This window comes from Micrasema longulum, unplaced genomic scaffold, assembly GCF_059751315.1.
Source record: "Micrasema longulum isolate JH-2025_06_02 unplaced genomic scaffold, ASM5975131v1 h1tg001578l, whole genome shotgun sequence".
In the NCBI taxonomy this organism is placed as follows: domain Eukaryota; kingdom Metazoa; phylum Arthropoda; class Insecta; order Trichoptera; family Brachycentridae; genus Micrasema; species Micrasema longulum.
In genome coordinates, this window is record NW_028278761.1 from 253,407 (window position 1) to 280,853 (window position 27,447).

Sequence of the window (27,447 nt, forward strand, 5' to 3'; positions counted from 1 at the left end):
CTGGTGTTACGGTTATCCCACGAATTTTTGGTTGTCAGAGCCTCGTCAGTTATCTAGCAGGGGAGACGTCGAGCAGGTGAGGTTGTTATTTGAGTTGGCCAGCATCGCCCCTTTCCCTCCTTTATGATTTATTATTTCTTAATACAAGTAGATTACAAACAGATCCCCGGATCTACCACAGTATGAAGAAGAAGAAGTGTATATAATATAATTATTATTTAGATGGGTAAATATGCATTAATTTTGTGCATTTTGTTACATAATTATAATAATAACAAAACAAATATGCTAACATTGTTTACGCATTTGAAATATTTCTAACTGCTAGCTATACAAAAATTATTTCACCACCCGGCTTTATAAACTCTGTAGCAACATTACCAAAACCTTGTGCTTGTCCGTTCTTTATATTGATATCGGAATTTAAGAGGGCAACATTTACATAAACCTATTTCAGAGATATTGACGTTTTTTTTTCATAAGATAGTCATTTATCTATAATGTATTTCATGATTACTTTCAATATGTTAAGTGTTATTAGATTATCTATCTAGCTTTAACAAACCCTTTTTTAACTTTTTTGCATCCCTAACTCCAAACGGTAAAAAATCGATTTGTTGCCCTCTAGAACTCAGGTATTGATATATTTGGCAGTACTTCTTATTTCGTCCAAACTTATCTCTGTCGTATATCATCATCTGCATTTTAACTAACTTGAAAAGGTTTTGCACTGCCTATATTCCCTGTGTGTGTTTCATTCGCCTCCTCAAAGTATTTTTTGATCTCTTTTTTATTCTACTATCATTCGTCACCATTTTCCATCTTTTCCTATTACTGCTGTCATACATTTACTTTCATTACTGTTTTGGGAATTCTTGGGTCATTCTTATTCCTTTGCTTACCTTCAGCAATTTCTCTAGTTTCTTTCCTTGTTTCACTCTCTTACGTTCATTTACTTTTTTTTTTAAAGATAAATACTTGAGTTCCTATTATTACTCAAATATTGAAATTTTCAAACCATTTCCTAACAACAATATCATAAATAACTATATTTTATGTAAATAAATGGATGGATTGTAAACAAAAAAAATAAATACAGAAGTGTTTTAAATTCCATGTACCTAAATCAAATTTCTGGAATAAATTATGTGTTAAAATTGTGTTTATGCGAGCGGGATTTCTCTAATTTAGATTCCTAAATCTCTTAATTAAAATTTTCTTTAAATGTCTTATTTAAAACATCAGGTTATGAAATTAAAAATATTGTCACCACAACACCACTTACATGGATTTAGACCAATTTTCATAATGAACAAAAACCTAATTAACAAAGAAGTTAATTTTATTGCTCGGCTTGTTATATTATATTCATAGAGGAGTATGAACATAATATATATCGACACTCCCTATGTATAACGTCCTATCTGCAAAATCCTGATTTTACAGGAGAGCAGATCTAAACATTTTGGTATTTAGTACTGTATACTTTGGAATGCAGAGACGTCGAAGAGTTCTTTCTACCACTTGCTACTTTTTACATCAGAGAAGATACATAATAATGTTGAAGTACCATGTCTTGTAATACGATATATTTTTTAATAAAATCATTACATGTAAAACTACTATTTGCAATTGATAATTAGGCAGAATTTGAAAAAAAAATTGTTAACTGAAATTTAGTGATAGAATGTTATAAATATAAGTACTTAATATATAATTATAAATTTTTGAAAATAAAAAATAAAATTTTAAAGAAAAAAAGTGATCTGAAATTTTTTGGAATTACTTGCTAGTTTGTTGGATCTTAAAGTTAGAAATAAAACACCAGTATGTATTATGAAGGGGGGGAAAATTTAATGAAATTTAAAAAACAAATTCTCTTTTTTAGGATTCAGAAATTAAAATAACATATTGGATTTAAAGAACCTTGTTTTGAAACTGACATTAAATAAATTAAAGAACCTGCATAGTTGAAACATTAGCCTGAATCAGGGTCTGTATTGGTATTAGCTTCAGTAAAAACAATGCTGGTAAAAAAACTGTGATATTGCGTTGGTATTATTTTGTCTTTACACAAACACATTAAATCATTGTATTTTGATATTGTTATTGGTATTGTTCCATTATAACACGGCTGTAACACTGTGTTGTCATTGGTGGAACGTGATCTTGTTTGCGTGTTTGGGGAAATTAGAATTTCAAAAAATGGTTCATCGTCTAGTTCGTATTTGTAAAGAAGAACGCATGGTTCATCACGTTTTACTTGAATTTCTTTTATTTTTGACCACTAAACGTTTTCGTTTTTGGAATTTTTCTTCCATTGTTGATCTGTGATAAGTTTTTTAAAATCAAATATTTCCTCCTGGCCAATTTCCACAACTGTATATGGTTTCTCGGTAACTTTTGCACATTGTACAAGAGTATATCACTGATCTGGGTTATATAACGTTTTATTTTTGGCACACCTTTCAATAAGTGCATGTGCACTGTCCCCTTCGTTATGTGTGTGCCCTTTTTCAAGAAATCGATGAATGATTGTGATTTTATATAGATGAGCTGCATGCATGTAGAGTGCGAAAACCAGTCTATTTCGATTTTGGCCCGAGAAATTATCTGACCAAAACCGAAATTCAGTAGCACCTTGTTCAGTAACTTTCCTTTGAATAAAATTCAAACCTACCATTGCCACATGTAGCAAAAAGCTACTTTCGAAAAATCAAAGACAGTAAAGTTGTACACTCCTAACTTTCTCTTATTATATAATGAACTCATTTCATGAGGAGCATTCAATATTTTTTGAAAGTCAAAAGAACTACAAACTATTGACCCTGAAGAAGACAGCGCAGTTTTTTTTATCTGTTTCCTTCATTGCTTGCGCCAGGTCTTTATTTTTTAGATGATTGAGTCGGTGTAGAGACTGTTCTTCTGAGGAATTACTTTGGTTTTTGAATGCGTGGCATTGATCTTTTTTGGAATAAAGAACTCAATATTTAGATTTTTTTTTTCCTAATTATATCCCAATATTGTCTCTCTGATGACACCTTTTTCTGGAAATTTTGTTCTAAAAATCAAATATACAATTCAAACATTTTTCTTATAGTCAGATCTCCATCTAAATATAGTTTAGAAGACTTTTTCCTGACATAATGAGATTCAATAGGTGAAAAACATTTAACATGCGCTAAAACACTTTCTACCATTTCTTCATTTATTATTTTTGACTTGGCTCGAGATCCCCTCTTATCGGTTTCAATGGTCCCCAAACCTGTCTTATATTTAGATATTGCTGTTATAACAGTGCGCTGGCTTATCGCAAATGTATTTAAGAAGATAATTTTGCAAACATATACCTCGGAAGAAGATTGCTCTATGTATTGCGCATCATCTTCATAGGTAATTTTTGGCAAACTGTATTTAACATAATAAGTTTGCTTATGTGTTTCCTCGGAAGTGGTCCCTCGTTTTTTCTTTTCCTGTGCAGCAAATTTTGTCAGAAAATAATAGTTTTAACAATAGTTTTAAGTTGGAAAGCTCGTCAAAACGTGCACTCTTTCAATGGTTCGGTTCCAACTAACACTTGCTACACCGATTCAAGATGGCGTAGTGGATTCGTTCCGCTGTATACGGGTACAAGTCAAGATGGAACGTTTAACACGGGAAAGATTTTCTGAATTGTAGATAGAACAAATTACTTTTCACAATATCTAACTAAATTTTAAAAATTGAAAAAAATAAATTATACCATTATATAGAGAAAAAAAATAGGTTTAGAAATTAATAAAAACAGAAAATAACTAAAATCTCAGTTATATACGTAGGGAGTGTCGATATATATATATATATATATATATATATATATATATATATATACGAGTATATACAGGAAACTAATTTTTCGTTAATTTGAATTACATAAGTTATGCATGTCCTTTTTTTATTTTATGCATCCTTTGATCCGTAAAACATAAATTATGCATCCTTTGATCCATCGGTTGTATGCTGCGTTGAAGTCATATTTGTTGGGTTAAAACCGGTTGAATCTTTTTTACCTTGGAAACATGGCAGGCAGTTGTCTACTTCCTAAGATAAGCGCGATTTTACCTTAGTAATGTTTTAATAAGAAATTTTAAAATACAAATTTGGGCATGTTCATGTGTTTATAAAGTCTATACTCTTAAGAAAAAAAACTGTTTTTAGGTTAGGTATTCTACTGCCGTATTGCCGTTGAGTGCTTACAACAGATTTAATCCATAGGAAAACAATTTTAAACTTTATCAAATTTGTATATGTTTACGTTGTATGGAATTAAAAATATCGTCACTTAGACCACAACACCACTTACCTCAATTTAAACAGATTTTCAGAAGGTACAAATAATCTTCTATTCTAGTTAATAATCTAATGAATTTCAGTTTTGAAAAAAGGTCAAATTATATTTTTGGATCAGTACGCAAGTGACGACATCATGCATGCTCAATATTGTATAAAACCAGTACCTACCTACCTAGTTTAATTTATAAAAATATTTTTTCTGCTGTGATATGAAGCAATATTGTCAAAATTAGAAATACTAATCATTTGAACTTGGCTTTTACCCTGATGTTATAAAGTTTCATGTTTATAAATTAATGTATGTATGTATATTTTTCTAAATTTTCAATTTAAATAAGTCATATCATTCCTTAAATTGAAGCCGAATAGGTAAAAAATATCTGTGTTTGTTTAAATTAGAAGAATATTCTATCTTATTTAAATAATTATAGATATATTTATGTGTTAAATTGTTAAAAGTTGAAAAACAATACATTCTAATGCAATGCCACATGAATGTTATAGTTAAAAAATTGGTAACATTTTATTTTGACTAAGATGTAAAAAAAAAATTGCATGTAAAATGTTCATGACCTAAAAGAACATCAAAATTGTATATAATGTGAACTTAAGGATACGTTTTTTTATATGCAAAAAATGAAAGCATTATTTTGTACCTTCATATTATCATGTATAATATTTACTAATAAGTATGTACCTGAAACCATTTTATACCAACCAACACTCTATATAGTGTTCCCAAGATTGTACTGGCAGAACATGGCTATTTTAACACCAAAACCTAAAATAAATTACATGTGCTGAAGGTTAATAAAAGTACTTTAATAATGTTATGGTTTCTTCATAATAATTTTATTTATACATATTATAGATCTAAATATGTCCTGGTCAAGCCAGTTTTTCCCTTTTAAGTCAACCCAAAGAAGACCCGGGAAAATTATTTTTAATTTTTAAAACATAAGAGGATATATTATCATACTTTTAATTGAACTTTTTGCCTGTAAAATCTTTGATGGTTTCTTGTGAGTTGTCCCAGTTCATCTTTAGATGCTGGCAGTACATAGTTGATTGGTTATTTACTAAGTTTGTCAATTGCTCTATCTGATTTTCCATCTACATATCTAGTTTTACTGAATGCACATACTCATGCATTTTATGGTTATCATATAAAAAATGGCCTCTTCATTTCTTGCCATTTTTTTACAAAATAAATTTTTATGTACCTACACTTAAAAGACAATTAATTAGATACATATATTATGTATATTTTTTTTTTTTATTTGAAAAGAGACATTCATATTGTGTCCAGAATCAGAGTTTTGTTGTATAATTTATATCATCCTGACTTGTGCTAACAAATTAACCACACATCTTTTTTTTATGTCTTCCATGGCATAAATTTTCATTTGATTGGATCAATTCTGATGATTTGAATCAACATTCATAATTTTAAAAGAGGTTGACAGAAATGCAGTGTTATTTTATTTCTGTAAGTCCTTCAAAATAATTGCGTATTATAGTAAATATAAATGTATGGTGCCCAAAATGTAAATAGTTGATAAATTCCATGCATTACCCAGGTACTGAGACTGATTTTGTAATATGGTTATGTAAATAAAATTATAAGAATTATTGTGCCTTTTTATTCCTTTTTTGGCTTTCAATGAGGAAGTTCAACCTGCCCGCAAATTAAAATTATCTATTTACTAATCTAAACCTTTATATGGGTGAGAATCTACTTAATTATTTCACCCACTTGTATGAAGGCTAGGGCGTATAATAAAAATATTTGGCTGATCTATATAGCGCTATTTTTGTGAAAAATCACCTCAAGGGCGCTTAACGATTGTATATTTAACCTTACATTCTAATTGAGCTAAAGTGACATATTATATTTTCTGATTTAAAATTGAGGGTATGATAAACTAAAGAAGTGAGATTTTAGTTGGGATCTAAATTGATTGTTGACTGTTGATGATTCATAAGTTTGAAGGCAATTGGTTCCAGGCAGAGGGGCCGGCAACGGCAAAAGCACGATCTCCGAATATAGTGTTTGGGGAGCGCCGGATTTCGACAAGTTTTCCTCCGCTTGAATCAAATGCTGACCTAAGAGTAGATTTTCTTTGACGTGTATTATCCCTTATACAAAGGTCTGGTATAGGTATCTTGGAGCCATTTCATGAAGGGATTTGAAAACTGTCCAGCAAACCTTGTATTTTATTCTCTCTGGGCTTTTTAACATGTGCAAATCTTGAAGATGTCGTGAGATGTGAGAATACTTTTTTACTTCCGTAATGAGCCTTGCTGCTGCATTGAAAACAGATTGAAGTTTATCAGTTTGGTATTTTGGGAGATTTGCGTATGCCCTGTAAAAAAGCTTATATATTTAATTATTTTTGTAAAATCTGGGGGCATCCTATACTTACTATATTTGCAACAATATTATTTTGCTGTTTTGCAAAATTACATGCAAAAGTAAGATGTGCATATAATTTCGGCCTTCATGGTTAGGACGCTTGACTCACGCACGGAAGGTTCATTTCCCGATGAGAACACAATAATTTAAAATGTGATTTTTCTCCTGGGTTCCAAGCCCAAGCTGTAATTCACCACTGTAATTGGGCCTCCTGGCCAACAGGCCACAACAGTGGTGCAAAAAAAAAAAAATGATTGCGGGTATTTAGTTAAAGGCATAATATATTAATAATACCATAGGAATGGAATGAATATTCAGAAATAAAACCATGTGTGCTTAGGAAAAACGCTTTTATTGGAAAGATTGAAGGTACACCTACATAATATTATTATGCTATAATATTGCAGTAGAAAATTTTTGATGAGCTAATGAAAATTAAACACAACTTTCAATATTATTGCAATGTCTAACATCTAAAAAATTACATACTTGAAAAAAATACATATTTCATAAAAAAACTGAAAAATCATAGATTTAAATAAAACAAAATAAAAACCAATAATAAACCAGCGTTAGCCTATTTTTTTTAAAACAAAAAAAAATGCTCAGAAATGACACATGCAGTTTAAAAAAATGCATCATCAACGATTTTCATTTAGTCAACTTAAATATATCAGACAACAACCGTAGAGGTATGAATATCTGGAGAACTTAAGCAATACCACCTAAGGCACGTGGAGCAATAGTAGCCAGGAATCCAAACTTAGGGAATGAATAGTAATGGCGTAAAGGCCTCGAGCTCAGATTACATATTTTGAAATTGCCCATCTTTGTCCAACATGAGAATGTTGGGGTTTTCTTTCTCAAACTCTGTCGGTTCCCTGTTGCGCTCACTGTGTGCCCACTCCCCCGCTGCCCCTCCCCACTCTCCCAAGGCCTCACCCATCACATCAGGCTGTGCCTTCGCCGTTAGCTGCTCCGTCTGGCGATAAACAAAGGTAATAATATACATAATATGTAATATATATAATATAATACATATTTCTAAGTAAAAGTAAATAGCGAAAAAAATTTTTTTTACGGATGTTGACAGCCAATGTTGCTTAGGGCACGGCAATTGCAGAATATTAGCGATCATTTATAATACATACAGATAAAGTAATCAGGTACCAGTCAAGGCACTATGAAATTTTGCAGTGTAAAACCACCCATACTGAAAATTGAACCCGGGCAGACTAATCCCCACTTGATTTTCTTTAGAGGATTTTTACCTGGGAATAAACATAGAGTCAAAAGCGGGTGCTCAGATTTCTGGTTCTATGTCACACACAGAACTGTATTCTTTACTGGGCACAATAATACCCACATAAAAAATGAGTTTTTACAGATATCTTCAATTTAGACAATTCTCCGAGAGAGAATTCTTTAACTCTAATTTTGATGAGCTTATTCGATAGTTATAAGATAAAAAAAAAAAGAAAAACCATCTCAAAATTCTGCAAATGCCCATCGAGTAAAACTGTTTATTTATTTATATATTATTTGTTTATTTGAAATCAACACCAAATTAATAAAGCTGGACTTGCTTCTCCCCTACTCTACCATGATGCTATGCAAATGAGAAAAAAAACAAATAATATTTTTGATTATGTGAATAATGAATTTGCATCGCTTAATTGTCTTAATGTCCAGTCGGCCTCGTGGTGTAGTTGTCAGCGCAAGCAAAAATGCTTACCATGCAAGAGGTCTCGGGTTCGATTCCCTGTCGGGACACGAAATATTTATTTAAAAAGGTGTTTTTACAGTAGAATATTTCATAGTTCCTGGACTGGGACCTGAAGCGTAAGACTGATCAGATGATTACATGGGTAAGATTACCCTCATGTAACAAAAATTATTAAGATAGGCTGCGGTGTACCAATACAGTGCTCTATGCACCATTAGGTGTGTGATGATGATGATGAATTGTCCTAATTATAAATACAAAGAGAATAAAAATGAGCAAGCATGAACTTTGATTTGATTGCATGTACATATGCATCTGAAATTCTATAAAGAAATATTCTGACCTTTTACCTCTCTGTCTCGCTGTGCAAACTTTTCAAACATATTGACATATATTTTCTTCTCCCTTTGAACTTGTTTTTTAATTTCAGTTTTGCAAATAATTACTTGGTTTGCTGCTGCCTGGAAACCAAAGTGAATAGCATGTTCAGGTAATATTTAAAGCATCAATTTAACTAAACCATAATTTTGAATAATTAAAACGTTTATATAATATTTACCTTGTTTTCTGGTTCAATTTCCTTTATTCTCAAGAAAAGTTCGATTGCTTTCTCTAAATCTCCAATTTCTTGCAATGCTTGTGCTTTTCGGAAAAGTCCTTTTACATTATTAGAATCAATATCCAACGCTTTGTTGGCGTTTTCTTTCGACTCCAATGGAAGCATCGGTTTGCATTTAAGGTAACACAACGAAAGATTTAAATAAGCTGACAATAGTATTTCGTTTCTTTCTTTCAGGCTATCACCTTCATAACCTGAAATAAACACATATTTCAACCTAAAAACTACTCAAGAATTTTAATGGAAATAAAATAATGCATTTCTAAAAACGTACCAAAATCTGAAGCCAGAAAGTCAACTGTTTTTTTATACATTTTTATGGCCAGGGCATATTTGGCAACTTTAAAATAGTTTGTACCCTTTTCTTTAAAAATTTTAGCCTGAACAGTTCTCTCTTCACTATCGAGGGACCAGCTGTCTTTAGCTTTTTCGAAACTCTTCAATGTTACTGTATACTCAACCACAGCATCCGGAGGGACTCCTAATTCTTCATTTCCTTTGGCTTTGAAGGCATACTTTGGATGAATGACTAATCGAGAAGTTTCACCCACTTTGAATTTCTCCAGCCCCTTTTCGACACCGTCGCAAACGCCGACCTCACTGCCCTCACCGAGGTTGAATTGTAAAGACTTGCTTTCAAATGGAGTTTCACTGCCGGGTAACCGTCCGATATATTCAACTGCAAAATAGGATATACGTTAGTATGTATATCAACACATATATGAACAATAATTCGTATCGCTAATGAAATTTAAACTCATTTCTAACCATCGACAAAGGCTCCTTCTGTTGGACTATCTAATCCAGTTCCCTGTGTTTCAATATACCGAACAATTCCTTTGTTTTTTTTTGGACTTAAATCTTCTCCCTCCCAACTGATCATCTCGATCTATAATAAATAAATCCCATTACATCGTGTACAAAATTGTGACGTAATTTGAGATGATTTTCTAAGTACTTGTAGTTCACCTCAAATACTAGAGTCGAATTTCCAGGGATGGAACCAGAACCATTTGCTCCATAAGCGTATTCAGGGGCACAAGTAATGGTGCAAACTTCTCCTTTTTTCATAGTAGCAACGGCGATATCCCATGCTTTGATGACAGAACCTGAAAATGGCCTCAAATTTACACAGTCCTTTACACTCAATCAAAAAATAAATAAAGATGGGTACTTAAATATACAATTAAATTATTAAGTTTTAATTATAATTATATGCTATTATAGCAATAGCAGGTTATCGATACCTTTTCCAAGATCGAATTCAAACGGAGAGTTTCTGTCTTTACTGGAATCGAACTTGTTTCCATCCGTAAATGTGCCGGTGTAATGTACGGTAACTTTGCAGCCTGTGTTTGGTAAATCTGGTCCATCTCCTTCTTTTATGATTTTTTTCAAAACGCCCTTATCTCCAGCGGGAGAGATGTCTACACCTTCACCCGACATTATAATTTGTGTGATAATAAGGTTTTTACAAATGAAATTTTTGAGGTTGGTTCGAGATTGTCGTCCCGTGATATATGACTAAAAAGGTTAAACAGCAAGGGAAAAAACTACGGTAAAATATATATAGAGCAATCAAAACTAAAACCGCATGAAAATCACGTGTCAATACTCGAAAACAATAGTAACAGTAAACAGGAAGAAACACCAAAGCACCGCAAAAAATATTGATAAACAGAATAACTGCCTGTCAGCGAATGCGAATGAAATTTAAGATAATTCGCATTCGCTGACAGGCAGTATTCTGTTTATCAATATTTTTTGCGGTGCTTTGGTGTTTCTACCTAGTTTATTTAAAAACGGGGCAGATAATGTTACTATTGTTTTATTACATATTTACATTCGCAGTTTTATTTTGATTTAGTAGGTATTAATTTATATTAGAGAATCGTAATTTATTTTGAATATTGTCTGTTGCAGACGTCATGTTAAGGTTACCAGGTTACAGAGCTCCTTTGGGCAGCTTTTTTCGTTTGACAACCAGCAAATTTTCGGTGTATGTGGGCACCGCTAAGGAAACTTATGTCCTCAGATGCGGTGTGTGGTATATGGTGGGCAAGCTGTTACGGACGTCAACAATGGAAAGCGACCTTTCTAGTGACCGCCACCAAGCTAGATTATGTAGTTAGAATTAGTGACCTCGGTATGCATTAGTAATGTGCTCCCTTCAATAAAGACTAGTATTCGTTACGTACGGTGTGACCTTTTTCATACCGAGGCATTTAGAATAGTTATTTAGTTTTAAAATCAGTTACAATGATTTCAAATATGCGATGTTTCGCACTGCGCTGCCACTGCATGACTGACGTCCTGACGTGGTAGCTGGAGGGGAAAATGACTATATTTGTGGAGGGAGTGAGATGACTAGAGCGGGTGGTCGGCCTCATCTATCGCTCTTTCTCTCCGAGCGGTATACAACGGCCTAGGCTCACGTGGCGGGAGTGAATGGGGGGGTGCGGAGAGCTGATGGTCTAAAACATGCACTTTTTGAAATAAGCAATGACTTCTCTGATGTTTGGCTTTTACTCATCTCTACTCTATATCACCCCAACCCGGCTTTCTACTCGACTTCACTTGAGACCTTCGCTTCTCTCCATTACGGATTCCTGATCACGGCGAATTGGACACTTCGACCTGAAGTAAGAGGCCCCTCCGAGGACAACTCCGGCCTTGACAAGAGGCATTTGGGTCAGCTGACCTGCACTGACTGACAACCAGTGGACAGGGCTGTGTGCTCTAGTATTTACAGCAGAACCACAACACATCACCGGTAACCCTCTAGCTACATCGACAATACCTCTAAAAATAACTACTATAATTATAAATAATTTATTTGAAATACTATGATTATACCTATCATAAAGACTCTTCAAAGGATCAATATACTATCATCAAATTTAAGTTACTAGAATTTCACTCATCCATGCGCTTTGTAACTGCAGGACGATTGGTAATCTTGCTTCAATATGTAAATGTTATCAACTATAAATTTTGTAAATGTGGTCTAGAATTTCAACAGTCCATGTGCTCAGTAGCTGCAAGACTTGTTATTTTGTGTTTTTATTGTAATATCACTCAAACACTTTACTTCATTGTCAAATTAAAACAAAATGTAAATAGGGGCTAGATTACTTACCGTCCATGCGCTCTGTAGCTGCAAGACGTGCAGGGATACTTATTTATTGTACAGCGCCCTTGATGTGATTTTCACAAAAATGGCCCTATATAAATTATCCAAATATATATGTATATATATATAAGCATATTAATGTTTATTTATAACTGTTTTTATTTCAAAAAGATTTATGAAGATCTACATGAAATTGATTTCCATAAAAAAATATTTCGGAAAATCCAACACAACACATTTTTTATCTGCATACAAATATTGTTTTCCAAAATTAAAAAAAAAGTACACAATATGAAGTGCATGAGCTATTTTTAAACAGGAAATACACCATTTATAAGATTTTATGCACAAAAGGGCTAATAATGATGGTAAATAAAATAAAAACAGGTTAATCAATTATGTACTTAGAATAAAACAAACAATAAATTAAAAACTTTATTTTTATTTCACACATTTTAATCTATAACTCAAATATTTGTAAAAAAATGTTTTCTATTTCACTTGAAATATGTACAAATGATTATAATTTCATATTTGATAGGAAAATTAATTTTATTGAATGAACACAGATTACACATTTTGAATTACAAAAAAAATGTATTATGATATCAGTCAATAATAACTTATAAATTAAGTTGAATATATTATCATTTTTCTACCAATAGTAAGTGAAAAAAAAAATATTCTGTAAGAATAAAATATGTTCTAAAGTGACAAAAATAACACTAATTAAAATCTACTGTACTTATTCAGTACATAAATCTACTTTTGATTGTTTTTAATGGTTTTTTACTTACAGAAAGTGCGTATTATGATAAAATAATATTGCAGGAAAAAGGTTTTAATACTAAGGTAATTTTCAGAAATAAATATACATATTTCGCATTCATTTTTTATGTCATATCAGTAATAAATATATTATTGTATTTTTTCCTATTTATATTCCTATAAGCAACAACAAAAACCATTAACTCTTATAAATTTATATGTAATTCCAATGAGACATAGCTTACTGTTTTGACTGAAACACTCACAAAAATGCTCAAAATGGAAAGCATCAAATTAGTAAGCCATTATCTGCTAAGATTATAATATTAACCACATACCTCAGAGCTGCCAAACCACAACTTATTATGTACATACGAGGTTTGATAAAAAAAATATATAGAATATTTTAATTTGAATACGTAATAAATTGTAACGGCCTATTTATTTTTCCAAGATTGGTACATATGTATTTTGTTTATAATTATAAATGAATTAATCTGGCAATTTTCGGCCGTTCTGACAAATAGTTGGTTTTTAACAGACAAACTAGTAAGACGTGTTTTTTCGTGAAGGGTGAATTTTCAAGATTATTCCAGTGAAAATGACGGATTCCCGTTCACGCCTCGTGGCTTATTTGTGACTTTTTGACAACCAGAACGCATTGATGCTCCCCAGCCACCAGACTTAGTATTCACTGGACTTGGCCCCCAGCGACTTTTCCTGTTCCCAAAGATGAAGCAGACTATTTCAGGACGACATTTGACCATAAAGATGACCGAATCGCAGATGGAACTGAAGGGCATACTAAAAATACGTTCCAGAAATATTTCAAGGATTGGAACACTAACATGAGCTTAGAATGAGTTACCTCTATAGAGCCGCCCATACGGACAAAAATAATTCTAGGATGATCAATCAGGAAGTTAGATATAGTTTACAGCAAAACAATGGGCTGTAGGTACTGTGGTCAAGAATTGCAAGCAGTGATGAAAACATCCATTACACGTTTGTTGTTAAACCAAATACCAAACCAAAAATTTGCAATGCTTTTGTTCCACGCAATATAATGAAATGGCATCTCTATTATATATTATTACTCCGAGAACATGAGTGTATTATATCCGATGATGATTACTTTAAAGAGGACAATATTAGTATTGAGGAACAAATAAAGATTTTCTTAATATACACAAATTCTGCGTGTTTTTTTTAAACTGGGTATAACCAATAGACAAGATAATGGCGTTATTAGCGTGATTAGGATATTTCCAAATGGAACAATGAAATACTATTATTGTACAATTGAAATACACACATGCAACAATTTTACTTTGTAAATGCATAAGTAAAATATCAACCGGTTCATTGCCAATTGTGGCAGTTTCACTGATGTTGTCAGCTGAACACTTTCTACAACGTGAAGACTTTAAGGAAAAATAAACCAATATTCAAGGATTCAGTTAAAGTAAGCGATGCACATTAAGGAGAAAATAATTTCTTAATTAAACAGGCCAAGTAATATATATGTATGTTAAAGTACGATGAAAAACACAAACATAAAACAAAGGTATTCCGCATTTCTATTTGGTGAAGAATGGTAAATGATGAATGCGGAAAGACTAGTGATAAATGTTGTCAGGAAAACAAATTACTCCTTGCGAGGTTTTCTCTTGCGGATATTGTCACCTCCACCTTCTTTCTCAGATGATTCAGCCTGAAGAGAAAAAGAAAACAACTTTATATACATATATATATATGTATATTACTATGTAATTGTTTTTGTTATGTTAGTTTTAAAAACATAATATGTGTATATATATGTTCATAACTCGTGGTGCTGTGGGCCCCGATGACAATGGAAAGTTATCATCTAAGTGTTCTGTATGAAAAGCAGAATATGCATACAATTTTTTCTTCTACACATGTTCAGTTACCGACATACTTTAAATGTTCATGCAGATATACTAATTTTCGTACACAGTTATCGGCTTTCCTTTATAGACAGGCGAAGATAACTCTGTTAACTTTGCATTGTAATTGGGGTCCTGGTAATTTTGTCTCAATAAATGTGTTATTTTTGTCCCTAATTTGAGTTTCAGTTACTCTTGGGAATGTAAGGCATTATATTTGATATCATCGGTGATACTGCAATACCTGTTTTTTTTTTTTTAATGGAAATGTTTTGCTGAAATAAATTTGTTATAGGGACTAAGAGATGTTAGTTTTAAATTATTGATATCTTACTTTAAAAAATTATAGTTTTTCTGATACTTCAGTCATATTTTTGGTAGATTAAAATCATAAGAAATATATTAAGGTGATTCTAAACGAAAATATGAAACTAATCGTTCATAGATAGCGCGGCGCATTAATATTTTTTTATTAAAAAAAGCCATTTTTACATTTATTTTCAATGAAAATTTTACAAAACTTGGTTTGCGGAAACTTTACACTAAATTGATTGTAACAAATACCATAACAATATAATTTAGGTCCTTTTCACAAAATGGTGTACAAAACAAAAATAAGATAAATATTTTTTTGTTATAGATAAATTAGCTTCAAAACAAACAGCCAGAAGCCAGCTGTCAAAATCAACAAACTTTTCTGTGTAATGTTGATTACCGACGTATACAAAAAATAGGAATGTACTTAGGCGTACCAGTAAAATAAACTCGCCGCTTTTGAATTTCGGTAAACCCTGGGATGAAAAGGTTAAAGTATTCAAGATAGTATTTTTTAAATTATATTTCCACGCAAGTTATTACATCATTATTCAAGATACAATTAATTTCACAGCGAATCGAAAACAATGAAATTTTTAGTATCCACATTCATTCGAAATTTGGTAATTTTTAATAATAAATCCACTCTTGTAATTTAATATCCCATTTTGATATTATATTACGGTAGGACTATAATTATCCAAACTCCGACTATCCGAATCGCTATCAGAAACGTACTGCGATTTGCAAAAAAACGATTTTGTCGATGTGCGCTATTGTCCTTCCCTCTGCGAATTGTCCTCCCTTCCTCTGCCGTTCGTTTTGATTAGTCGTTGACCTGCTACTGTGACGGTACTCTTTCGCGTCGATGCGTTGTTTTGTTACTGAATTGGGCTCTCTGTTTTTTTTTTTTCAATTTGTTCTACCGATGGTATATATTATATATGAACTGTTTACCTTAGATTCAGGTAATGGTTGCTCGAGGTCCTGCTTTGTACTTGGTTGAGAATCCTCTTCATCTTGAGACCCTTCGTTTTCATTATTGGATTCCTCTTCATCTCCTTCTAATTCTACTTCAGCAGGTGGTTGGTCCTCGGTTACCTCATCAGTCTTCTTTTTCTCAGCCGCTTTCTCCAATAACTCTTCTTTTTCCTAATATGTACATAGATTAATAATAATCACCAATTAATTTTGAACATATATAAGTTTTCATTCATTTAAAAAGTACAGAAAAAAAAATTCTCGGCATACTGAAATTTTTATAAAAAATATTCTAATTATACATTTCAGATATAATGTTGAGATTATTTCGGCTTAAGAGAAAATAAAAAGAAAAAAAAAGAGATTATTTTAATAAAATTAATATGAAACAACTTTGATTTCAGTCAACATTTTTTTTTGTACTGACTGGTTTCAAAGCTACACAAGCTTCTTTATTTAGGTATAGTCAACTAACTTGCTTTATATTTTTTTTATTATAATGAATAACCATAAAGTTAGTGCTTCAAATAAATGATAAAATAAAGTAAAACCTCGTTTTTACGTTCGATTTTACATTTACCCGCTTTTTACACCGAAATGGTCAGGAAACATTTTTCTTCATCCATTCTCATACAAATATTCCCCCCCAATTAACGTTTTTTACATTTTTCATCATCCCGGTTTTACACTTTAAAATTTCCGGAATTCATTTGATGTGTCAAAAAATACAAAATTATGTCGTAATAATGATGCCCGCGGCCCGCGCGCCACCGCGTGTGCTACGCGAATGAAGAATAAAAACAGCTGAACAACTAATAAAGGATAAATTATTGTCTTAACCTAAATTCAAAGCAGGTGCAGTGTAATTGACTTTTTTGTTTAAGTGTCTTCCTTTAGGGTTAGTCTTAGTTTACATTTGAACAAAAACGTAATATTGACTTGTACAAATCGAACAAACGTTTAGAAACAATAAAGTTTTAATATCATTAAATTAAATTCAATTGCGATGTTTAAAACATAACAATAGAAATATTTAAAGTTATAAAAAAGATGGTTTAAAAAGTTGTCATAAAAGTGGAAACAATTTTTCCGCGATCTATGTGACAGTTGTTTTTCATAATGCCATAGAAAAAGGTGATACCGTATAAATTTACCAACATTTCATTTACGGGAAAAATGATTTTATGTAAATTCAAAATTCTATTTCCGTTTTTTTTTATTTACACATAAAATAATTTTAACGTGCTGTTTTTAAATCAAATAAAAAAACTTTAACGTGCTGTTTTTAAATCAAATAAAAAAACAGATTACATAATATTGTTTGAAAAAATGTAAAAATATTTTTATTGAAATCATTGAAAATAGGTAAAAAAAAATATATTGACGATTTCCACTTATCACAGTTTTCACAATTTTTCTGGAAGTATATATACTCACTTTTGCGAAAAACCGCACGTAGATCTGTCTAGCCATTTTCGACTTTTTGCGAGACACAACACGGCGATTAATTTTTATAAATATAGATGTTAAATAAATTGTAACTCGGGAGTACATTTTTTTCAATAACAAGGAGTAAGATTAACATTATTATTTTATTTGTAAATTAGTACATAAATATTCAAATTTGTTTAGTGATTTTAAGGAAGTTGCAGTGACTGTGGAGAGGGGTTTTGATTTATATAGCATTGGATCCAAAGTTGGCAATTCTACTATCAGATATGATTAAATAGAAAAATAAAGTAGTTTTTATTTATATTTTTAGTCTAAGTAATATTAATTTCTTTAGAAATTAAAAAATACTTGGGAGGATTTTGTACAAAGCATTACCTGTGATGGGAAGCAGCACATGTATATGAATATTCCTGTGAACAAGGCTATGACTAGCACATACACAGCCCAAAGCCAGGGATTCTGGTCTGTCGTCTTCACTAACCAGCTCCAAGCACTATCCTATAGGGACAAAACCACACAAACAGTAGTAAAACATGTCTAGCGCTACTTTTAAAGCCAGATAATATACCACTGCATCTAAGAAAACTACATGTTCAATCTTATTAATGGCACTTAGTTATAATATTGGATAAAAATTATAATCTAAGGTAAAATTACAACTTTATGAAAAATAAACTGGAGTGGATTGTTCTTTATAAATCTCCTGAAATTTGAGGTGGGGACCATGCTACTATGATATAAATTAATTTTAAAGTTACAGGTCGCTAAATATGGCAAATGGTAATAAAAACAAATGGCAGAGTACTGTTATTTGTAGAAGTAAATTACATATTTAATATTCAAGTCTGAAGCATATAATTTAATGTAGTGAAGACCAACAAGATAATGGATGGGACGTATCAAGTAAAAATAGACAAATTACAGGAGTTCACACTATGTATAGGTCTTTTTATATTTAACCTCTTTAACTCGTTTGCGTAGATACCAAACATACATGGAAACTGGTATAGAGCAATATACAAAGTAAATTGCCCACCAACCAGGCTTGTAGTTCAGCGATTTCATTATTCGACCCCAGAGAGAAATCTAACATCAAAAAATTAAAAATACTAAATTAAGAATTTTTAATATTAATTTTCAAGGATAACAAATATAATTTTAAAGGGAAACATGAGTTCCTATGATTGACTAAAGTGAAGTTTATATATTACCGCATCACGGTCGAGTTTGTTGAGTTTTAAGCTGAATGTTTGTTGAGCCCATGTGCGGGCAGCATCGATGTCATCAGTTATCACAATATTATCAAACAAAATAGAAGCCGACATCGACCATAACTCAAACCCAACTGCAGCCTGAAACAAAGTGCATTATATTTAATGAACATACTATTTGCATAGGAAAGAATATTCATATTATTATCAATAAAAGTGTTATCTTACTATAGAAGTCATTTTGAAGGGATTCTCATCGTAGTAGAAATGAGGGTTAGGTATTTTCTTAGGAGCCCATTTGCCTTGATATTGTGGGTTTGGTATAAGTGGTGCTCTCCACACACCCTGAAAACACAAGTGTTGTGACATTTTCACACATTGTTCATTTACAATCATCTTAAACATAACTCCGTCATCATAAGATTATGTACTTAAATTCAGTTAAAAATATTGGGTCTAGAGCTTAAAAACCGGAATTTGACACTACATATCAACACTTGTGTATGCGCTGTAACAAATCATTGACAAACATGTCATTTTGAAGCTCTATTCATAAGCTGTCAAAATAAGTCAACAGTGTTTGATTTACTTGTGCGCAATTTTTTTCTATTTTTACAAATTTTGAAAATTGGAAAAAAAAAAAGAATTTGCGTGAAGTTATGCTGAGTCACTTTTTTGCAAAGAAAACTGCAGCCGAAAGTCATCGTTTGCTCGTGCTCTTGCGAATCGCTCTTGCGAAATCAGTGTTTTGAGTGGTTTCAACGCTTTAAAAGTTGTGATTTTGATATCAAAGATAAAGAGCAGCCTGGACATCCGAAAAAGTTTGAAGATGAAGACCAGAAGGGAGTTGTGTATTATTAGCTTCTAAAACCGGGTGAAACCATTACTGGAGAGTTGTACCGACAACTGATTCGTTTAAAGAAGGAAAAACGGTCAGAATGGGACACGAGACATTGATTTTTCAACATGACAATGCTCGGCAACGTGTTGCTCAACCCGTTAAAAACTATTTGGAAAATAGTGGATGGGAAGTTCTGCCCCTTCGCCAAATAGTCCAGACTGGTTGCCTTCTGTCTTCCATTTGTTTCGGTCCCTGCAGAATGCACTTTCCGGAATACGCTTCACTTCAGTCCAAGGCACCAAAAATTAGCTTGATTCGTTATTTGATTTAAACGATGACTGGTTTTTTTTGATCCACAAATTGCCAGAAATATTGGAAAATGTTGTAACTTCCGATGGACAATACTTTGAATAACAGAATTGTACAAGATTTTCTTTAATAAACAAATGCTAAAATTTCCTAAAAAACCTGGTGTTTAAGTTATAGATCTAATATATATTCTATTACATGATAAATTGGGTGCAAATAATTACAACATTATAAAACAAATTTGTTTTAGAATATTTTAAATTTTTTAATCAATAGAATAATTAAGTGGTACCAAATATTGTAGTGTGGAAAACTTAAAAAATTTAAAATGTATTGATTTATTTAGCTACGTGAAACCAACATAGTCATATTAATAAACAATACTTGCAGTTTAAATAACAAATAACAAGACCAATTACGGGTTTCAGAGAGTAACAAAGTAATGATGATATTAGGTGTTGCAAGGCATGAGGTTAAATTAATATTAAAAAAATATAATTATCCCCGATCTGCAAATTTAGGTGGATGTTCCATTAACATCGGTAAAACGATGAACAATCGCGGTGATAATTTTTTATTGTGTCAATTATTACTGACAGTAGCGCCTATTGCGATTGAGCTGGTACTCAAGAATAAGAATATACAAGTAAATAAGGAGTTCACCTTGTACTCTGGGTTGGATATGAGAGGAGCACTCCATTTGCCACACCCAGGGGCGTTAGTACATTTGGGATTCTCTATAAGAGGAGCTTCCCATTCTCCGTCCATTTCCACATCCCAATCTTCTGGTTTCTCTCCATTAGCATCTAGAAATTGAATATAAACAATTTAAAATGTTCATGAATTATTTAAACATTGATTGAACAATTACAGGGGGTATGAAAGCATCCACCCCTTTCCCAAAACGTTCATAAAGACTTGTCTTTCTTCAGTTTCGCATATCACTATCAATTTTTTTAAATCTAACTATCTAGCGAAAATGTAATATTTCTTTACAATCAAACCGCGGAAATAACAAAACAAAGAAATTTAAAAAGCTTCCATTGTACCCCTCACTGCAGTATTGTCAATTTGTGATCAATCAAATACACATGGTAATTACAGGGGCAGGATACTAACCAGGAATCATTTCGGGTTCGTCATCCAACCAGCCATCGGGTTTCACAGCTTGAGGATCGGGAATCTGTGGGGGGGCTGTTTCATCCCAATCTTCAGGCTTTGACGCTTCTGGATCTGGTATCTATTGGAAATATACAACAATGAAAATCGATAAGAAACATATAAATATCTCTTTGATAACAATATTTTGAGTATGTCCAAACCTTTGTAGACATAAATAAAGAATATTGCTGTAAAAACTTCATCAAAAAGTTAATAAAGTCACCTATGAGGAAAATTGGAATTACGAGAAAGAACACCTCCTTTGAGTAAATATAATCCTGAAAATTGTAGATGTGGAAATCACAACCATCAGGCAGAATGGTAAATGTTACAGTATGTAAAGTGATCATTAAAACCAGACAATAATACGTCATAAGTCCTGCAAATGCTTACATTTCCACATTCCCCAATAATTCCTTCATCTTGGTTGACATTAACAAATAATTTCTCTGAGTCTCTGTTGAGAATGAAAGTCTCTGTTGAGATATCGATCTATTTGTTAATTAAAACGCAATTATGTTTTTGAACTCTTAATGTTCAGTAGATGCATGTATTTAAAAGACCAAAGAACATACTCTTTCTCTATCATCCCAGTCCGTGGGCTTCTTGTCGCTGGGGTCATCAATTTTTTCTGGAGGATTGACTGCTGGAGTGAAGTCTTCAAGAAGTGAGCCAGAGTTGATTTCTTTATTATCGAGTAACACGGAGAAAGAGTTATCTGGTTTGAGAATTAAAGTATACAAATGTGGTCGCTTATCTTTAAATGGTTCTTCTAATCGGTCGCTAAAAAAAAACAAAAAAAACATGGATATTGGAATCTATTCATTTATAAACAAAACAATACAATTATTGAATATACATCTTACTTTGGTTTCTTGCAGTGTTTTTCTTCAAAGGAATTATTTTTAGGATTCTTGTGCCTAAATATGAAGTGAAGTTTATGATCATTACCACATTTATCTGGTCCAAACATTATCGTGTACGGAGTTTTATCATGGAAGTTCTTTAGGTCTGAGGATTCCTTACCAGAAGAAATCAGTTTAATGTATGAACCACCACATTCTTGACCTTCCTAAAATACATATTAAAATAAACTTATAGACATTACAATTTTTCAAATAAAAAATAAAAAATGATTTGAAGAGAGCTTTCAAAAACCATAAAACCGGTTTATTTTGTAGATTATAAACTTATTGTGAAAAAGTTATAAAGTACATAGGTACATAAACAATAGTTTTTATCACAATTTTCAATTAATTAAATCAATTTAGTGCATTTACAAAATTGGATACTCAATTTGCAAAATATGGTGGATTTTTTATTGGATTTATCAACAATGGAATGTGACATTGAAGCAATCAAATTTCAACATTTTTAGCCATTTTTTATTATTTGGTAATAAAGATTTATGACTAACCTGTAAAGTAACTTCGTATTGAACTATGAGTGGCTTATCACTAAATACAAAAGGCCTATTAAGACGTGCTGATATGGCAGCATGTTTCACTTTGCTTTTGAGTACTAATCCTAAATCACCCTTTAAAATTGATCTCTCAGGTTGCTCGACCTGAAAAATATAATCATATTATTTTTTATCACAAAATATCAATGAATCAACATCAAAGAGTATGTTCTTCACCATATGTATTTTTTCTAGCGTTTCCTAGATTGTGAATATTGTGCAAGATAACGAATCCTGCAGTTACATAATATCCAGAGAGAATATATTTTAACTATTGGCCATATTTAAAATGAGATAAGTAATTGTATTGATTGGATTAGATGGTTAAAAATACTATATTTCATGAAAATACATGTAAAATCAAATTAGCTTAATTGGCATTTAAAAACAACAAATTCTGAGTAATTCATATTGTTCGTAGTAGTTAAAAGTTAATAATGTTTTAATTACATTAGTTAAAACATTGTTAACTCTGAAGCAAGCCCCTGAAAAATGTTATTTAAGTATAAAATGCCGCCTCTAACATCAGTCATTATTAATGCAACTTGGTTCAAAGACAACTTGATTAATGCAAATTGAGGTGATTTTCACAAAAATGGCGCTATATAAATTATCCAACTATATATATAACATACAAAAATTATTTATCATTTTAGAGTTATTTTTAATTAAAGAAATGTGATGGATACTTGATAATTATTAAAATCAGATGTTCAAATTATGTTATTACTAAAGTAAAAAATAACAAATATCTGAAAAGCTTCAAAGTTTTCAGACATTTGTTATTTTTTTTCACCATCCAATAGGTACTACTGTTAGTGGCAATTTTTAAGTTTTGAATCAGGCTGGAGATTCTGCAATATTTGAATGCCCAACTTAAAAAAATTTGAAAACCTTCATATCGGACTGTATAAGTAAACACACCATTCAAAATTTACCACATTTCTTTACAAAATTTGTGCTATTCGAATTCATTTTATCGGTGTATTCCGAATATTGCGAATATATCCGAATCTTACCTGCCACTCTCCATCATACTTGGCAATTTGTTCATCAGCGCCATCTTTCTTCGCTTGAGACATGACCCATCGCCCTTTTACTTTTTCGGAATCATCAAAATGTTCAGCAAAATAAAATTTAGAAGGGCTCGCTACGGGGCTGGTATAGTCCAGTGGTTCTTCGAATGTGTCAATTTCCTATAAGATATATTAATAAAAAATAATGGCATCATAAAATATATTGCCTGATTTCCATTTTCAAGCATTGAGTTAATAATTTACAACTGTTTGAAAATGGCCCGAAAAATGAATTATTAGGGTAAATACGAACGCAAATATACACATTGTTGATCGGCATGCATTACAGCCAATCTACTAAATCAACTTTTTCCAGGAGACAGTAAAAACGGTTTTTAAAATCAAATCAAACACATTATTTACTCAGAGCAGCGGCATTGTTCTTCTTCAGAAAGTTAGCCTACTACTGGTCCCACGTGTATCGTATGATTAAGGAACATCCAAGAGTTATAAACCCCCCAATATGAAAGTATCATTTTTGCCAAAATGGTAGATTGGCAGTAAAGCACACCGACCGACGATATATATATACATATATTTAAATATCAGAAAAGTATAAGATTCTCTATCAATATAATATATTGATAGAGAATCTTATACTTGATATTATCATCTCTGCATGTTAAATATTGTGAGAAATAATATATACCTAGTGTAATTCTAAGATAGTTTAAACCTTAGAGTAATAATACGCCACTCGCTAATGGAGTCACCCATACGGACAAAAACCATTGTATGATAATCCACCACGAAGTTAGCTACAGTTTACAGCAATACAACGGGCCGTAGGTACTCAGACCGAGAATTCCAAGCTCAAACCGTCCGTTAAACGTTTGTTGTTAAACTAAAAACCAAACTAAACATTTGGAACGCCTTTGTTCTATGCAATAGAGCTAAAGGACTTCTCTAGCAAATTATTTCTCTGAGGTTTAAACATTATCATGGTAAAAAAAGTGTCAATCTGCCAAACATTTTTCTATGTTTATTAGAACGCACATCCAAGGAGACATTCAATATTTTACCATAATCATTTTCACACACAAAATTTATAATAAGTATGTCATATATGTTATTTATATGTATTTATACATATCTATGTATGTATTTCAATAAATTGTAGTGAGTTCGAACCTCAGATTTATGTTCTGGAGTCTTGTTTATCTTTGCAGAACCACAATCTGGCCTGTTTCTTTTTTTTTCACATACTACTTATAATAATTTTAAAAGAAACCTATTTACTAATCAAAATATACATGAAAAAATATTAATGTGTAGTAATTATTGTGAAAACCGAAGTAAGTACAATAACAATAAATTAAACATAACAAGCAGTAAGAAAATATTTAATGATCTACAATTTAAAAAAAGATACCGAAGTATGTTAAATAATGCTGCAACTCTTATGGAAAAGAAAATATGTGTAACTTTTAAGCATAATGGGTCAAATAAGTAAAGAAAATGTTAGCTTGTTATAGAAAGGTGATACAAGTTCTAAATTCATCGATAGAAATCTCATTTAATCTTTAGTACAATACACATGCATAAATGTTTTATGCAAGCAGAAAAAAACACTTAACTATGTATGTTATTCTAAGATTTATACAACATTTCCAGCCAATTCCATTATTATTCTGAAACCTTGAACTGAGATTGAGCATATTTACAATATATGTATTTTTAGCAAGCAAAAACTGAAACTGAAAAATATTTAGTTAAGTAGGTAATTAAATTATTTGATTGTCCCGATGCTTGTTTGTTATGATCACTCAAATGTAAAAACTATTGAAAAGACATCATTATTTCTAAATTTTCCAGGTCAAAAATAAATGGACAAGTAAATAATGTTCCTTCATATTCAATTGTTTTCAGAATTATTTATAATTTACTTTAATAACTTATTTTTGTTTTATCCAAGATGAACAAAAGGCCCTCCAATTGACTGGATTAGAACCTATTTAATATCTCAGTAAAAACGGTCATCCTACGGACCAAATATTTTACTTCATCAGATCTAGATAATTCAGCAAAAAATTACAAGTGTAAGTAGAGTGTCTCATGTGCTAAATAACACCATTAATTGATAGAGGTGGCAGTAAATGTGTTCAAAGTATACTTACTTCTGATACTACACCATCGTCAAAGTCATCGTCATCTTGTGCGTGGACAAAAAGCAGGTTAATGGAAGACACCAAAAAAAGGCTACATACACCCAACAGTAGGTAGTTAGGCTTCATCTGAAAGAACTTGTGAGTTATGGTATGGAGGTGAAAAAGAAAAGTGTAGGAGATTGCGGGTCATCTACAAGATTATGTTTAATAAAATTTGATTGAGGACAGATAATGCAAAATATATTAAATATTTAAAAGAAGATGGTTTTAAATTGTCCAGTTATATTCACAAATTACAGCTGATTTGTGGAATTCAAAATGTGAAAAACCTGGTTGAATTTTGTTAGTTCATTATAAAAGAATTTACAGTCTTACTTTCAAGCGGTCACAAGGAAACGGGAATGTAGTCAAATATACAGGTATAGCTATCTTGTTCCGAGTGATGAAACTAATAATTTTAAACCGTAATGTACATCCTGCTTTCGTGAGTCTAATACCCTTTAATTGGATTAGGAACTATCGAGACCGACTTGCCGGCAAAGCGCTTGCAGTTGAAGATAAGGAAGTTACGGTTTAAATTAAAGTCATCTTCACACAATGAAAAACATATCTTTCGTTTAACACAAAGAGCGAAATCGTGGAAAAGTTTATTTTAAGTGCATTGTCAAAATCAGGAATAAAAAAATATAACACGAGTCACAGAACGTGATGACAATTTTTTTGGAAGTTTAGGTGAAAACTTAATTACGTATTGATAAAATCACGTATACAGACGAACATGATGAGAAAATTGAAGTAAAATTGCGAAAATTTACGAAAATCGTCATACCTTCACTCCAGTATCCGGCCCACGATTTTTTCTAAGCGGTCAAAAAATTTCACCCAATCATCAACAAACAGTTGTCATAGAGGGTATTGCCAGACGATTAAAATATTTTTTATGTTGGCCAGCAAGCCAAATTACAAACAGTCTTTCATTTTGTTTTAGTAGAAAATATTGAATAAACAGAATATTTTAACATTCAATCAAAGCATTTTGTTTAAAAATAAAAAATATTTTAGATTTAAATAAAGGATTGAGATTTGAAACCCTTAACTACTATCCCCGATATTCAGATTATTTTTAATGTTGCAATATTAAGTAAATGTACGTATTTGAACGTAATTGGTTGAAAAGTGCCAGAGACTACGTATTAAAAGTACCGCTTTCATTTGAAAATAGAACTATTAGAACAATGCGCAGCATAGTGTGCCATATTTATTGTCATGTTGGTAATAGGTAATCGGTTATAATATCGTGTATAATCAAGAAAAACACCTATTAATATTAAGCTCCATATTTAAATTTTGTGTTAAGTTTTACATGATATCTCGGTTCTTTTTGTTTTGTTTTTGTAGTATTATTTTGGTCCCTCTTAACATTTTAAAATATTGTATGTTTTGTTTCTGGATAATATTATCACACAATGGTATATATACTAAGATTTATGTATAGGCCATAATAAATACGTGTTTGAATAATTATAATATATTTGAAATGTATGTATTGAAAATCGCAAGATATTATTTTTTTGCATTAATTTCTTTGTATTCAAGTAATTTTACATTGAAACATTACTAAAAATAA

The 27,447-nt window shown here is 31.5% G+C and overlaps 2 protein-coding genes across 4 annotated transcripts; both read right to left on the reverse strand.

Moving 5' to 3' along the window:
* Positions 1-7,081: 7,081 nt before the first annotated feature.
* Positions 7,082-10,797, reverse strand: Fkbp59 (FK506-binding protein 59kD). Of its 2 annotated transcripts, none has more exons than XM_088236591.1 (7): positions 10,341-10,797; positions 10,063-10,202; positions 9,862-9,982; positions 9,368-9,772; positions 9,034-9,287; positions 8,825-8,935; positions 7,082-7,730 (listed from the first exon to the last, which is right to left on the reverse strand). In XM_088236591.1, exons 1-7 carry the CDS (start codon positions 10,537-10,539, stop codon positions 7,554-7,556), a joined length of 1,407 nt encoding a protein of 468 aa, XP_088092717.1. In that variant the 5' UTR covers positions 10,540-10,797; the 3' UTR covers positions 7,082-7,553. The 2 variants fall into 2 exon arrangements, with proteins under 2 accessions (XP_088092717.1, XP_088092718.1); XM_088236592.1 differs by having other exon boundaries at positions 8,818-8,935.
* Positions 10,798-12,648: 1,851 nt separating this feature from the next.
* Positions 12,649-26,737, reverse strand: Cnx99A (Calnexin 99A). Of its 2 annotated transcripts, none has more exons than XM_088236585.1 (13): positions 26,650-26,737; positions 25,830-25,946; positions 23,656-23,832; positions 22,592-22,741; positions 22,041-22,246; positions 21,750-21,957; positions 21,133-21,253; positions 20,677-20,819; positions 19,092-19,208; positions 18,864-19,004; positions 18,028-18,150; positions 16,177-16,371; positions 12,649-14,708 (listed from the first exon to the last, which is right to left on the reverse strand). In XM_088236585.1, exons 2-13 carry the CDS (start codon positions 25,944-25,946, stop codon positions 14,643-14,645), a joined length of 1,764 nt encoding a protein of 587 aa, XP_088092711.1. In that variant the 5' UTR covers positions 26,650-26,737; the 3' UTR covers positions 12,649-14,642. The 2 variants fall into 2 exon arrangements, with proteins under 2 accessions (XP_088092711.1, XP_088092712.1); XM_088236586.1 differs by having other exon boundaries at positions 26,196-26,661.
* Positions 26,738-27,447: the final 710 nt, after the last annotated feature.